Source organism: Sminthopsis crassicaudata, chromosome 1 (assembly GCF_048593235.1).
Source record: "Sminthopsis crassicaudata isolate SCR6 chromosome 1, ASM4859323v1, whole genome shotgun sequence".
In the NCBI taxonomy this organism is placed as follows: Eukaryota; Metazoa; Chordata; class Mammalia; order Dasyuromorphia; family Dasyuridae; genus Sminthopsis; species Sminthopsis crassicaudata.
Window position 1 is genome coordinate 222,231,839 of NC_133617.1, and position 15,294 is coordinate 222,247,132.

General features: G+C 34.2%; 1 protein-coding gene across 11 annotated transcripts in view; it reads left to right on the forward strand.

The window, feature by feature from the left end:
• PPP4R1 (protein phosphatase 4 regulatory subunit 1) overlaps nt 1-15,294 on the forward strand; it is an 82,121-nt gene that overhangs the window by 31,997 nt on the left and 34,830 nt on the right. For all 11 annotated transcript variants that reach the window (XR_012483443.1, XR_012483446.1, XR_012483450.1 and 8 more), the window contains 5 exons: nt 794-901; nt 1,034-1,099; nt 3,171-3,329; nt 5,469-5,596; nt 12,042-12,589. Coding sequence is in view for 5 of the 11 variants with exons in the window: in XM_074274979.1 (XP_074131080.1) it covers nt 794-901; nt 1,034-1,099; nt 3,171-3,329; nt 5,469-5,596; nt 12,042-12,589 (1,009 nt within the window). In the remaining 6 variants the exon portion in view is untranslated. The remainder of the gene's footprint in view (nt 1-793; nt 902-1,033; nt 1,100-3,170; nt 3,330-5,468; nt 5,597-12,041; nt 12,590-15,294) is intronic.

The window sequence follows — 15,294 nt, forward strand, 5'->3', positions numbered from 1 at the left end:
GAAAAAATAAAAGAAAACAATTCAATTAAATTTTCTACCTTTTAGCCCAGTATAAGGTTTTTAATCATAAAGTTATAGAATGTGAGAGCTGGAACAGATCTTAGAGATTATCTTGTCCATTCTCTTTTGTTTTACTGATGAGAATGAGAACCCTAGAGTTTATTATTTGGTTAAGATAGTCACATAGGTAACAAAGCTGAAATCTGAATCTAGACCTCCTATTTTTCTGACATCATTGTTTTTCTTCTAAAAGATACTACTATTGACTAAAGTAAAGTTTTGCAATTATCTGTGGATTTACTAGGGCTTGTGAACATTATAGGCATTTCATAAATCATTGTAGATTGATTTACGTTCATGCAAATATTCTAGTAGAATAAAGTAGAATCATCTATTATTAATCTATAATAGTATGTTATAGAATAATAGCATTCATATAATGCTTTAAGCTTTTCAAAGTGCTTTGCTTACAACAAGCCTGTAAAAAAAATTGGGTAGATTATTATTAGTCTCATTTTGTGGATGAGGAAATGTTGATTCTGAGAAGTTAAATTATCTCATGATCTCATAGCTAATATTTTAGACAATTCAAACTCAGGTCTCCTGACTCTAATATTCTATCTAATCACATTTTCTCATGGCTTAGACTGCATGGTTGTATCTTTCTTGTCTCTGTTTCTGTCTCTCTCACTGTCTCACATACATATACACTAAGATTATGTAATTTAAACAAATTAAAATGATTGTCCTTTAAAATGTACCTAAGCTTATTATGGTTTTACTTTGCTATTAGATAATGTGCAAGATGGCACCCATGGTTGGAAAGGACATCACAGAGCGACTTATCCTCCCTAGGTTTTGTGAGATGTGCTGTGACTGCAGAATGTTTCATGTTCGAAAGGTATTGTAGTTTAGGTTCTTTGAGAGTATAGAGTGGGAGTATTAATGGTGGTGAATCACAAAAATTTACTTTTATAAAATGATATATTAGACTTGCTATTTTGATATATCAGAATTATTTATTTCTCGGCAGGTCTGTGCTGCTAATTTTGGAGACATTTGCAGTGTAGTTGGGCAACAAGCCACTGAGGAAATGTTGGTAAGTGCTACAATTATAAAAAAGATTAAGCATTAGAAATATTAGAAAATAATTTTAAATACATTGCATGTGCATGTGATACCTAAAACTTTCTGCAGAGTACTACAATTTTAATATGATTTCATACAATGAAGATGTCTTAAGATCTTACTTGTAATTCGTGGCACATGGAATAAAGGATGTTTAAAGGAAAACATACTTGAAATAGCAGTTTTTTATGTGAACATACCATACAGAGCATTCAGATACTTTTAATTGCAACAATAGTTTTCATTAAGTTGATTTTATAATTTGAGTCTTTTTATATTTAATTCCACCTTAGTTTGTAGAATTTATATATATTTTTTAATACTAGAAAGGACTAAGAAAATCAATTGAAACAAGAAAATTTATTGAAATTTTACTTTGAAATAAAAATGTTCTTTTGACTCTGCAACAAAAAAGTGCAGTCAAGTAATGCAATTTAGCTCTTTAAAGTATTGTTAAATTCTAGTCTTTGTTTTTATAAAATAATTATAAACTTTTGATTATCAGCACAGCTAATTAAACTTGCTTTGTGATTATTATATTAATTAAAATCCCTAAAAATATAATTTTTTTGTTTCTCTTGTTCTTGTCAGAGTTTTTCCATTTTTTTATGTTTAATAAAAATAGCTTACTTTTTTAAATGTAAAATTTATAATCTATTTTGTATTATTTAATTTGAACCTCAAAACAACCTTGTGAAGATAAATGGATACTAAGTTTTTAATACTCTAAAACTATTATGTCATGTTGACAATACTACGTTGGTTTAGTTTCCCCCCCACACACACTTTTTTCCCCCTACTTAGATTGCTGTCTGCATGATTTCATAAAGAAAATCAATCAACAAACATTTAACCTCTCCTTTGTGCCAGGGATTATTATGTAAATAGATGGTAGATCCATTGGCAAATTACAGTATTATTTCACATAGGTCTTTCCAGATTTCTTTATGGTCTTCATATTTGCTGTTCTTATTCTGTTAGATTAAGACACCACAATTTATTTGCTTTTTCCCTTGTTAAAGGGCATTTGGATTTTTTCTCCCAGTTTGTCTGCCATTAAAAATATTGCTGCAATGAAAATTTTTGAACAGATAGGTTTTTGTTTTTTTTTTCCTAGCTAACATTTTCAAGGTATTTTTCTAACAATGGAAGTATTAAGTCAAGAAGTATGGTTACTTATTTAAATTTTTGCTTCTGATTCCTATCCAAGAAAAATAATGCAATTTCACTAGCAATAAATATATACCTACCTATTTTTCTATCTAGCTAGCATTGAGTCTTACTACTTTTAATTATTTTGCCATTTTGGTGAATGTAAGGTAATGCTTTACAACTTCTAATTGGATTGTAGATTTAGAGATGGAAAGGATCTTAAAAGTAATTTAGACCTATCTTATTTTACTTGTGAGAAAACAAATCAAGAAAAATTAAGTGACAGAGCCAGGATTCAAACCCTTGCCCTCTTGACTCTAAATTTAGAATGCTTTCCATGTCACCATATTTATTCCCTGTTACAATTTGCAATTTTTTAATATTTTGAATCTATTAACATTTTTTTTCCTTCTGAAAGTTCTCTCTTCATTTTCTTTGACCATTATGGACAAGTATCCTTGTAAATTTGTAACTATTGTTTTTTTTTGACAACAGTTTTTTTTTCCTATTGCCATATTTTTCTCAGTCTATTTTGGGGCAGGGGGCATATATCTTTTTTATATTTTCATGCACTTCTGTCTCATTCCTAAAATTCTTTCTATTTGTTTAAGTGAAAAAGTCATCTGAAGAATTGGTTTTCAAGGACTCGTTTTTAGGGAAAATAATCTTGTGATGTTTAAAAAAAAAAAAAAAAAAAAAAAAAGCTAAAAATCACAATTACCTTCCATTGAGCATTTTAAAAATAAATTATCCAATTTTTCATTTATTTATTTATTTATTTTTTAAGAGGAGATTCCTTCCAATTATTAGGGGAGAAATCAACAAAGTACATCTGCCTCCTCTATAAAAATGTGCACATAAAACATACCTATTTTGTCTTCCCCATGTAGCTTCCAAGATTTTTCCAGCTTTGTTCAGATAATGTGTGGGGAGTAAGAAAAGCTTGTGCTGAGTGCTTCATGGCTGTTTCATGTGCAACATCTCAAGAAATCCGTCGGACAAAATTGTCAACACTTTTTATTAATCTCATCAGTGATCCTTCACGATGGGTAGGATTTTGTTTTAAATAAATCCCTAATTGCTAATCTCAAATTTGTATTAAATGTCTGCTTCCTTTATGTAAAGGAATATAGATTTGAGTTAACATAATTGCTTTTAGAAATACACTAAGGTAAAAGAATGCCTTAATTCATCTAGTCCAACTCCCTCATTTAACAAATTAGAGAACTGAAGCCCCAGGGGGGATGGGGGGTGGGGGAAGGAGGTAAGTGACTTAATGGTCATATAACTGACCTAAGATTTTAACTCACATCCTTTAAATCTTTCAGATCCAGTGACTCTTTCATAGTGTCTTTCATAACTGGTTGTATTTTAATAATTGTAGTTATGCCTAAGAGACAGGATAAATAGGTTCATCTTCCTTAGAGATGATAGAATTTGTTGTACAATCATAACATTTACATTTCACCCAGCAGATATGAAATGACTTTATGAAAGAGTATGTATCTTGCCTTTGATTCTCCCAGTCCTTATTAATACATTGATGGTAATATTGGCTGTGAATGGAGAATTACCTGAAGGAGCTTCAGGTTATTCAGAACTTCCCTTCCCCTTCACATGCCATCAGTCCTTCTCTTCTCCCTTGGAGTATATGATTATACTAGAATCTGTGGGGTGTGTACATTTTAGCTAAATCATATAATTTCATAATCTTTCCCAAAATAGTTGAACCAAGTTATAGTCTCTAGCAGTGAATTTCTTAATTGTTAGCATCTTGGCTAAGTTTATATGTTGAGTTTTTAAATCTGCATTATAGAATTTTAGTCCATAACATTCTGCTTTATCACCATCTCTAAATTTTCCCAATCTAGGTTATATGTTGAACTATATTCTGTTTCTTTTTCTTGGTCACAGATTTTAAAATGATGAGTTTACTTTATGTGGTTTCTGATATTTTTACCCAGGCAACTAGTTCCTCCTTATTGGTGACTTAAGAGAGGACAGGACAAAAATAAGACACAAATCATCTAGTTTAGATACACCATATGCTAACTTCTTATATAATTGAGAATGCTATTAGAGTCACATTATAAAAGTCACATTGTAAATGATAAGATCAGGAAATAAATATTTTGTAGAATGTGAAGCATTACCAAAGAATTTTGACTAGAAGGTAACATCGAAATACAGTGCATTATTAACATTATTTGAGCAGCTTTGAAGGAAGGATTGGAGAAGTGATGGATTGGAACAAGAAAGCTAATTAATGAGATTATATTAATCTCTGGAAGAGAGATGAATATTTAAACTAGGGTAATTGTGAAAGAATGTAGAGAAGAGTCTAGTTGCTTGAAAGATTTTGTTGCTAATAGGACTTTGCAATTTTTTGGATTGAGAGTAAGGGATATGGAAAGATGAATAAAGTTAGCTTCAAATTTGTGAACATGGAAGAAGAGTAGATGTCATTATTAGAAATACAGAATTTTAGAAGGGGGCAATGTGGCAACATGGAAGGGGAATATAGGTACCATTTTAGACATGTTGAATGAACTCTAATTGAAAATATGCATATAAAAAGTAAGCAGTCCAGAGTAGTTTTCAATGTCTATAGAGAGATAGATAATAAATGAAGCTGAAAGAATGGATGACATCACCAAATTAAGATTGTATGAAAGGTATAGGGAAGTAGGGAACAGTAGGGAATATCCAGCTTGAAGATGCAATAGGAAGATGAGAATTTTTCAAGAGAGTAATCATCAAAGAAGCCATGAGAGTGAAATGTCATAATTTTATATATCTTCTTCTCTGAATGACTGTTTTGTCTTAATATTTTATAATCTCTCTGTAATTCAAACTCCAAATGTCCAAGTCTCATCAGAAATTTGGAAAGAAAAAAGATGTGAAAAGTTAGGCAATTACAAATTCAGTCAATCAGTAGATATTAAGAATCTACATTATATGCCTTTCCCTATGCTAAGCTTTGGAGATGATCTGAAATTGAGTAGGCAAAGATTGCAATCAGTGCTAATTGAATTAATTTTTGAGCTATATACTCTTACCTCATTTTCCAACTTTACTATATTAAATGTATGACCAGGTTGTGGAAAGCAATTTTTCTCTCATTGTTAAGCTTTCCTTGCCAAAGAATCAAGTCTTATTGAGGATATGTTTTTAAAATTTTTCCCTAGGTTCGCCAAGCTGCCTTTCAGTCTCTGGGACCTTTCATATCAACTTTTGCTAATCCATCTAGTTCAGGCCAGTATTTTAAAGAAGAAAATAAGAACTCAGAAGATATTGTGTTAGAAGAAAAGAACAGGTATGATTTATGATTGTTTATTTTTTCTTTATTTAAATTTGACTAAATTCAAAATGTTCTTATATCTTAAAAATTTTTTTTGAAAAATTAAGGAAATATTTCTTTTGATTTGGGCAGCCAAAAGAAATAGGCAGTATAACATAATGAGTGGTACTTGGTGTAGGAATTTGGAAGATCTGGGTTCAAGTCCTACCTCTACCACATGCTCATTCTGTAACCTTTCTTGGGCAAGTCATTTAACCTTTTACTACCCCAGGTAATTTTCTTATAACACACTTTAAATTGAAGGTGCTATCTGTATTGGTGGAGAAAGTACTGGCAGTAACTAAACCAGCAAAGGTGATGGAGTAGGATATAGTAATACAGACAAGTTCCTCTCACAGCTACAAATCCCAGGATCTGAGGGAAAGAAATTAGACTGAGTTATAATTAAGAAAATCTAAAAAAAAAAAACAAAACATAATGGGCCCAAAATCATGAATTTGTCCCATTGGCAAATGAAAGGGACAGTCAATGAAACCCAAGTGGGCTTGAAGTTCTGACACTGATCTTGGAGCAGGAATTTTTTTTTTTTTTTTTGGCTGAGATAGTTGGGGTTAAGTAACTTGTCCAGGATCACACAGCTAGGAAGTGTTAATTTGAACTCAGTTCTTCCTGGCTTCAGGGCTGGTGCTCTATCCGCTGCGCCACCTAGCAGCATCCTCCCTTTGATTCAACAGAGCTAGATGGACATTCAAGATGGAGTGCTGATAGATTGTTGTGTCTACTATTGAGCCCAGATTCAAGAAATAAAAATAGGGACGATGAGACTGGGGATCAATCTGTAACTCTTTCTCTCAAACTGCATAAATTCCTATGGGTTAGCTATCTTAGGGCTGGGGTTAACTGTCCCCTATCTCCTGGCTGTGTTACCTAGAGCCAGTTTAGGAGGGGAGCCATCAGACTATGTCCTATGACCTTACACTTAAGGCTCAATGGAAGTTTTTGATTCTCTTGACTAGTGTCATGCTTGTGATCCTTGCAGAACATAACCTACCTTTAAATATTAAGGAAATAGATGTTTACTCACTGAAAAAACCTGAAAGGAACTGTGACCTTTATGCCTCTCCTCTGACCCCATGCTTTGGAGTTTCTTTGGAGGGGGAGGGGGAGATTTGGGGTCCTGGATATAGGGATGGAAACTATAATATCCTTTAACCAAGCAATACCATTGCTAGATCTCTTGAGCTCTCTGTCACCCACTCTTTTGGCTCCTGCCAAGGCTTAAGGCTGCCATGAGTCCTGGGTCTTCTACTGTCATCTCCACCTGGGCTCTCGCCACTGCTGCTGATGCCATTGCCACTGCTTTTTCTTCTCCTGACCATGCCAACCACTTTCTGTTCCTTTCTCATCAAATTTCAGTATCGACAAGTTTCAAAGCAGAGTAGTATTGAGGTGTACTGTGTAATGAACTATTTAATAGTGCCAAGGACACCCAAGAGACAAACCAGAAGACAAAAATAACTAAAATATCTGCAGGCAAAACCTTAAAAGCAGCTCTGAGCTTACAGCTTTGTGGGAAAGTTAGAGTTCTTACAAGAACTGAAGTAAGAGCTAAGAGTTAAAATATTATTATAAATGAAATCAAATTGGAAAAGAAATGAAAGCTTGAAAGAAAAGACTGAAAAAATGAATAAGCTGCTTAGTATGAGTAGTATAAAACCTCACTCAAGTAACAGATTTCTTAAAAATGGATCAAATAAAAGTTGATATTAGATATTAGCAAGACTGAGGGGGAAAAATAGAAAAGTAAAGATCCTTACATAATAAACACTTGTCCTGAAAATTAGAACAGAGAATTTAAGAATTATTGGACTATTTAAAAGTTAGGACCAAAAAATAGAGCCAGGTTACCTTATTTCAAGGAGTCATGAAAGAAAAACTTCCCAGACCTATTAGATCCAGACAACAGAATATTGAAAGAACCCTGGCAAAATTGACTCAGAAAAGTTGAATAAATTCCATGGGGAGAAAAATGGATCTTTAATGAAATAGACTGATTAAGCATTCCTAATGAAAAGAGGTAAGCATTTATATAGGGCCTTTTAGGTACTGTGCTAAAAGTTTTTGGGTTTTTTTTTTTTTTGTTTTTTTTAAAATCTCATTTGATCCTCACAAAAACTTAAGACAAATAGGTTAGATGACTTGTTAAGGCTCACACAGTTATAAGTTATAAGTTCCTGAGACCACAGTTAAACTCTAGTCTTCCTGTTTCAAGACCCAGCTGCTTCTGAAAAGACCAGAACTGCGTAGAAACTTTGAAATGCAAACACAGAAGTCAAAAGAAAAAGTATTTTAATGTCATCGGGATTCATAGAAATTAAGACCAAAGGCTTGAAAGTACTTTTATCTTTTAATAATCTTTTTTTTTTTTTTCCTGAACCAGTTGGGATTAAGTGACTTGCCCAGGGTCACACAGCTAGGAAGTCTTAAGTGTCTGAGGCCAGATTTGAACTCAGGTCCTCCTGACTTCAAGGCTGGTGCTCTATCCACTGCGCCACCTAGCCACCCTTTCTTTTAATAATCTTGAAAGGAAGGAAGGAAAAAGAAATACAAAGCAATAAAGGGAAAGAATTTTGGTAAACATTTTACCTAACTGGAAGCAACTCAGAAATAAACTACCAAAGTTGTTAGTTTTTAAAAAAACTTGTTTATGAGTTCCTTATGCCAATTGGCGTAGCTATGTTAAAAGGTATGCAGAGAACATTGTTCAAACAATGAAGAACCTATTGAGCAAGGCAGAGAAAAATGGGGGAAAAGATCAGATCAGTAAAAAGATTAAAGGAAAAAGTAATAGGTATAAACCTAAGACTTACCAGAAAAATATTTTTTATACCAATTTGACAAAGAGAATTGGCTATTAGGGTTACTCAAAGCACTGAGGAAACAAGAAGAAACTGAAGCTCAGGAAGACTTAAAGTGACACAGGTAATAAGTATTAGAGGCAGGAGTTGAACCCAGGCTTTTGGATATAGCAATAATTTATCTGGAAAGGGAAAAAAAAAGGCATTCTTAGATGCTTGCTATGTACAAGGCATTACTGGAGATAGAAATAGAAAGACAGTCTCTGCTCTCAAGGATTTCTTTAAATTCTAATTAAGGAGACAACAAAAAGTTTCAGCTTACAAGTCAGATGAAAAATCCTGTAGTTCTTAGATTATAGCAGTAAAGCTATAATAATACATCCTCTTTTTTTTTTTTTTTTTTTTTTTCCCTGAGGCTGGGGTTAAGTGACTTGCCCAGGGTCACACAGCTAGGAAGTGTTAAGTGTCTGAGACCAGATTTGAACTCAGATCCTCCTGAATTCAGGGCTAGTGCTCTATCCACTGCGCCACCTAGCTGCCCCTGCATCCTCTTTAGTATTACTTTCACTGATAAAATCTTAGCAGTTTCTGATAGTGAAACATTTGATAGTGCCAAGGACTTTGGTGTTAGCTTTCTTTTTTGAGTCTGGTTGTAGCATCCACAGAAACTGTGCTCTGTCTGGGGAACATTGTTCTTCCCATGGTTTTGGAATTTAGCATCCCATGCTATTTCCTTTGAGATATGAAGAGATGGGGTTTCTCTGATTTGGAATATGTGCTTCTTTTCTTTGGGGTTGCCTAGCTGCTTCAGCTAGGTTAGCTTATCTGCTCTAGTCAAAGATGCTTGGGCCTTTCCCCTTTGGAACTTGCCTCCCAGATTGCTACTTGTTGGCCCTAGACTGGGAGCAGAAAAAAGAGGTGTCCCTTCTAGCTATACCAGACCTAAAACTATATTATAAAGCAGTAGTCATCAAAACCATCTGGTACTGGCTAAGAAATAGACTAGTTGATCAGTGGAATAGGTTAGGTTCCACTCATATGAAAGAGTGTTCCAAATCACTATTGAGCAGAGAAATGCAAATTAAGACAACTCTGAGATACCACTACACACCTGTCAGATTGGCTAAGATGACAGGAAAAAATAATGATGAATGTTGGAGGGGATGTGGGAAAACTGGGACACTGATACATTGTTGGTGGAGTTGTGAAAGAATCTAACCATTCTGGAGAGCAATTTGGAATTATGCCCCAAAAGTTATCAAACTCTGCATACCCTTTGATCCAGCAGTGCTACTACTGGACTTATATCCCAAGAAAATACTAAAGAAGGGAAAGGGACCTGTCTGTGCCAAAATGTTTGTGGCAGCCCTTTTTTTGCAGTAGCTAGAAATTGGAAAAATGAATGGAAGCCCTTCAATTGGAGAATGGTTGGGTAAATTATGGTATATGAATGTTATGGAATATTATTGTTCTGTAAGAAATGACCAGCAGAATGAATATAGAGAGGCTTGAAGAGACTTACATCAACTGATGCTGAGTGAAATGAGGAGAACTAGGAGATCATTGTACACTTCAACAACAATATTTAAAACACTTGCATAGTGTCTGTCACCTTGTAACTATTTAATAAATATTTTTCCATCCCCTCCACCCTATATTTTCATTTAGTCTTCCTAGGCCCACTTTTTCCACCTGTAAATGTTTGGCTCTCTGAGCTCCTGAAAAAAATCTAAATCCTATTTTCTTGTAATTTAATTATATTTCATTGAGCACAAAGTTAAGTGCATATTTGCACTTTGCCTAAGTAGTGTGAATTTAAATAGCATGCTTGTTTAACCAGATCTTTAAAACACACTTGAATTTAATTTTTATTTTCAGTTAACATTATAGTACAGCAGATAGCTGTTTAGAAATATGTCAACTGCATTTAATGCATGTTAGATGCACATAAGAAATCTTTTTATTCATTAAAATCCACGTGATGGAATTTGTGTATTTAGAGGATTCAGTATGTTCTGTAGTAAACTATGATGCTTTGAGTAATCTTAGTGCCTAGTACTTTTTGTCAAGTAGCTAAGATATATTTTCTGTAGGGTTTGGTTTTATAATTTTGCTTTCTTATGATTTTACTTTGATTCTTCCTTTAATTTCTTTACTACTCTTCCTGTTCCCTATTTTATCTTATTCAGTAGGCCTACCATTTCTAAGCATTGTTTTCTAAGCAAGAGAATTCTAAAGCTTCTTTCCTGGGAGTCAAAGATTCATCAATTGTGAAATAGCTGCCAGAAGGAATTATGACTAAAACCAAGTTGAAAACAAATGATATCTTCCATTTTTTAATGTGTTTTAAAAAAAAGTTTCATTGATGTCTTTTGTTCAGTCATTTCCCATTCTCTATAGGGACAAAAGTAATGAAGCAAAAGTATGGGGGAACCATATTTTATAATCTACTCTAGTAGTTTTTCACCTCCTGCCATTTGTGAGGTAATCTATTTCATTAGCTCTTCTTCTCTAGGACCTTAATTTTCCTATTACTTTGAATTCAACTTTAGTGGTCTTTTCATTTTTATTTGTATAATTTTAAAAAATTGTAGACATTGTATAATGCAATGATTATAGTAATAATAACTAGTAGTTATATAATGGTTTAAGATTTGCAAAGTGGGGGCAGGAGGACTTGAGTTCAAATGTGGTCTCAGACACTTAACACTTCCTAGCTGTGTGACCCTGGGCAAGTCACTTAACCCCAATTGCCTCAGCAAGATTTGCAAAGCCCTTTGTGTATATATATTATCTTAATTGATCTCACAATAACCCAGTAATGTAGGTGCCTTTACTCTTGGGACCTAGGGAGGAGGATGCTTGTCATGCACAGCTAGTTAGCGATTGAAGTTGTATTCAAATTCAAGTCCTCCTTACTGCAAGTCCTATTCTTCCTTTGTCTATTATACCACCTAGCATTCTAGTATATTATAGAAAATACATTTAAGTAGTAGAGACAGTAATGGATTTTGAGTCATTTCACCACTACTTTCATCTATTAACTTTGAACAAACTTTAACCTTCTCTGAGCCTCAGTTTTAAAATGTGTGTGTGTGTGTGTGTGTGTGTGTGTGTGTGTGTGTGTGTGTGTGTGTGTGTGTGTAAAAAATATGGTACTGCTACTTGATGCACTAATTTCACAGTTTTTCTAGGATTATTGTATGAGATAACATGGAGAAGTCATATATTGCAAAGAGTACTGAATTTGAAAGCAGATATTCTGGTTTAAAATTCAAACCTCTTTTGACCTTGTTGGTAAAAATAGAGGCTTTTGACTAAATATTCTCTAAGGGTCCCTTCCAGCTAAAAAGATAATATCCTAAGTGAGAATATTTTGAAACCCAGAGAGATACACTGCCATAAAGTTTTTTTTATTATAATACTTATTAATAATTATCAACTTTCATTCATGACCTTTGAGCAAAGTATTATCAAAAATGACCCTGAATCATTCTGGATGGCAAGGCAAAATATACCATTTACCCAATTTTTATAATTCATTGGTTCTAGTATTTTTCATGAGAAAATAATGTTTCCTTTTGTTTTTATGTTTACTGCAGTGAAACAATCAGGGATGGAGACAATTTCTCAGAGAATGTACAGTTCAGGACAGAGGATATTCCTTTGGATGTCTGTCTTTGTAAATCCAATTTAAGACTTGAAAATAACCTGGAAGATCATACTCAAACTTGTAGGAAATCCTTGAGTGAATCTCATATTCACCTGGATAGGTCTTTACATTCTACTTTGTCTTCAGTATCTCTTCATAGTATTCTTCAGGAAGCAGTAGATGAACTTGAGCAAGGTTCTCCCAATTTAAATACAACATTGCTACCAGAAATGGACATAAGTTCTCCAGAACCATCTCTCCTAGACCAAGAATTATTCAACTCCTTCCATTTCTGGAGGACTCCTTTACCTGAAATAGATCTAGATCTTGAACTTGAGCTTGAACAAATTACTGAGAAAACATTCAATCCAGAGAATCCAGAAGGAGGACCAGAAATTACTATACCAGATTCTCCAAATATTAGTATGGCTACACGAAAAGAACTTGAAGAAATGATAGAAAATCTAGAGCCCCACATTGATGATCCCGATGTTAAAGGTATGTATGATAAGTCTACCACATTAAGCACTTTTATCTCCTTTCTTAAAATACATGTTTTGTCTTTCTGAATTTTTTATTTTCCGTTCCAAACAGTTGATCTACATTTGGGAGAGGGGAATGGTTTGATAAAATTAATGAATCAAAAGCATTTTTTTCCTAAATATTTATTAAAAAGTCAAATTTTCAGGAATTCTTTTTGGTGAGGGCGTATTGTCTTCATAATATGTTTTGTGGTACTCATGTGTGAAGTGCCTGTGAAAATTTCTTTGTAGCACTATGTATCTAAGGAACTCCATATCCTCATGCGCACAAGAATTTTTCCATTTTGTTTTAGATTTTATTGTACTAAAAATAAAAATTGCAGTGATTCAGTCTTCCTTTTGATGAAAGAAGGGCCAATGAAGCTGCAAATCAGCTCCTTTTCTGGAAGTTCTCAATGTTCCATGAGGATCACTGAGTTTTCTTTTTGTAGGATAATCATTTAGTTTCCTGCATCCTTATATTTTACTAAATTTCCTGCTCTGTGTAAGGTACTGTGCTAAGTGGATTCAAAGACCAAAATGAAAAATAATACCTGACTACAAGGAGTTTGAGTTCTTCTATAAGGATATCACACATTCATGCATGTAAATATGAGGCTAGAAGACCTGAGATCGAATGTAACTTCAGGTCATTTGCTGTTTGACCCTAGACAAGTCACTTAATCCTGCTTATCTCAGTTTCCTCATCTGTAAAATAAGTTGGAGAAGGGATTGGTAAATCATACCAGTATCTTTGCTAAGGAAACCCCACATGAGATCATGAAAAGTTGGCCCCCACTAAAGTGATTTTTTTTTTTCAAAACAAAAGCAACACCAACAGAAACATAGATAAATGACTTAGAAAAGGAATGCTTTAAATGTCAGACTAAGACGTTTATATCATAGAATCATTGAAGATTTTTAAGCAGAGGAGTGACATGGTCAAATCTTTGGAAAGATTATTTTGGCAGATGTAGAGGATGGATAGAAGGGAGAGACTATGAAAGCAGGGTGACCAATTTTTTTAGGTGAGAGGTGAATGGGATAGGAGATTTGAAAGTTGATGAACCAAACAAGACTCAGCAATTGATAAAATATGGGCTGGATAGGAAAAGGCAAGCATGGCTTGGAAATTATAAATATGTGTGATTGGGAGGATGGTGCTTTTTAATATGAAAACTGGAAAGTCTATTAGAAGTACCTCATCACTTCCCCCTTCCCTCTCAGTAAAAGGCCTTTGCCTTACATGTCACTGAAAAAACTGACATCTTTCATGAGTTTCCTTTCATCCCTAGTTTTACATGTTGTATAAGTTCATCATCATTCCATAAATTTCTCATTTGCTTCTGACTTAAGAAGATGAGCATATTCTCATTACCAGCACCCTCTACTCCCAAACATTTTTGCTTTTAATTGCATCTTATCCTCTCTCTTCTAAGAGCTTTCCTCTTCAAATATCTCCCCTCATTTTGACTCATTTTTTATTGATCCTTTTCCCCTGCCTTTAGTCATGCCCAGATTTTGCCCCTTTAAAAAACCATCTCTTGATCCAATCATTCAAATTATTTACCCTGTATTTTTTGTCCCTTTCACAAACATATATAAAAAGCTAACCCTCTACTTTTTCACCTTCTACTCACTTCTAAACAGATTGCATTATGGCTCACTACTCTCTCTACTATGAGTTTTTGTGACATTGGATCTCATCTGTAAAAGTGAACAGGAGGTGGAAATGGCAAACCACTCGGGTATCTCTGCCAAGACAATCCCAAATGGGGTCTTAAAAAGTTGGACGTGATTGAACTACAACAGCACTGTCTCCCGAAGACCTGTTAACAAGTATTTTAAGAAAGGAGATAAAGGAGATAAAAATACTTAACTGTCATCTCTATGCAAATGACTTCTAAATCTAAACCAAGGGATCTAAAATAGAATTCCTTATTTTTCCCAGTCACACCCACCCCTCACAGCTTTCTTATTTTTGTTCTGGGTATAATCAATCCTCTAGTCACCAAGGTATTATCCTCAACTTTTCACTCTTCTCTCATTCCATTATCTTAGTCTTTAAGTTTTGCCGATCCCACCTCTCCAACATCTCTCCCACTTCTCTCTGGCCACAACCACCAGGCTTTCATCATCACAGTGTTATTCCTCTGCTCAAAAGATTTCAGCTAACTACATTGTCTTTATGATAAACTATAAATTCCTTTGATATTTAAAGCGCCTTTTAGTCTTCTTACATCTAGTCTTTTCTAGGCTGATTACACAGGTTGATAGAGCACCAGGCCTACAGTCAGGAAGATTTCTCCCAAGTTCAAATCTGGTTTCAGACACATATTATGTGATCCTGGGCAAGTCACTTTACCCCTGCTATCTTTGGTTTCCTCATTTGTAAAATGAGCTGGAAAAGGGAATGGCAAATCAGTATTACACACAGAGTTGGGCATGACTGAAATAACACCACCACCATCACAACAAAAATAGATCAGGCACATTACAGTCTAGCCAAAATGACCCATTTTGCTTTTCCCCTTCAGGAACAATGTTATCTCCTATCTCTTTGATTTTGGATCCTCATTTTGAATCCTCATTTCTATAGTCTCTCCTTTCTCATCTCTATTGTTTAAAATTCCCAGCCTCCTTCAAAACTCACTGCTACTTTCAGGGGAGAAATTGTGGACA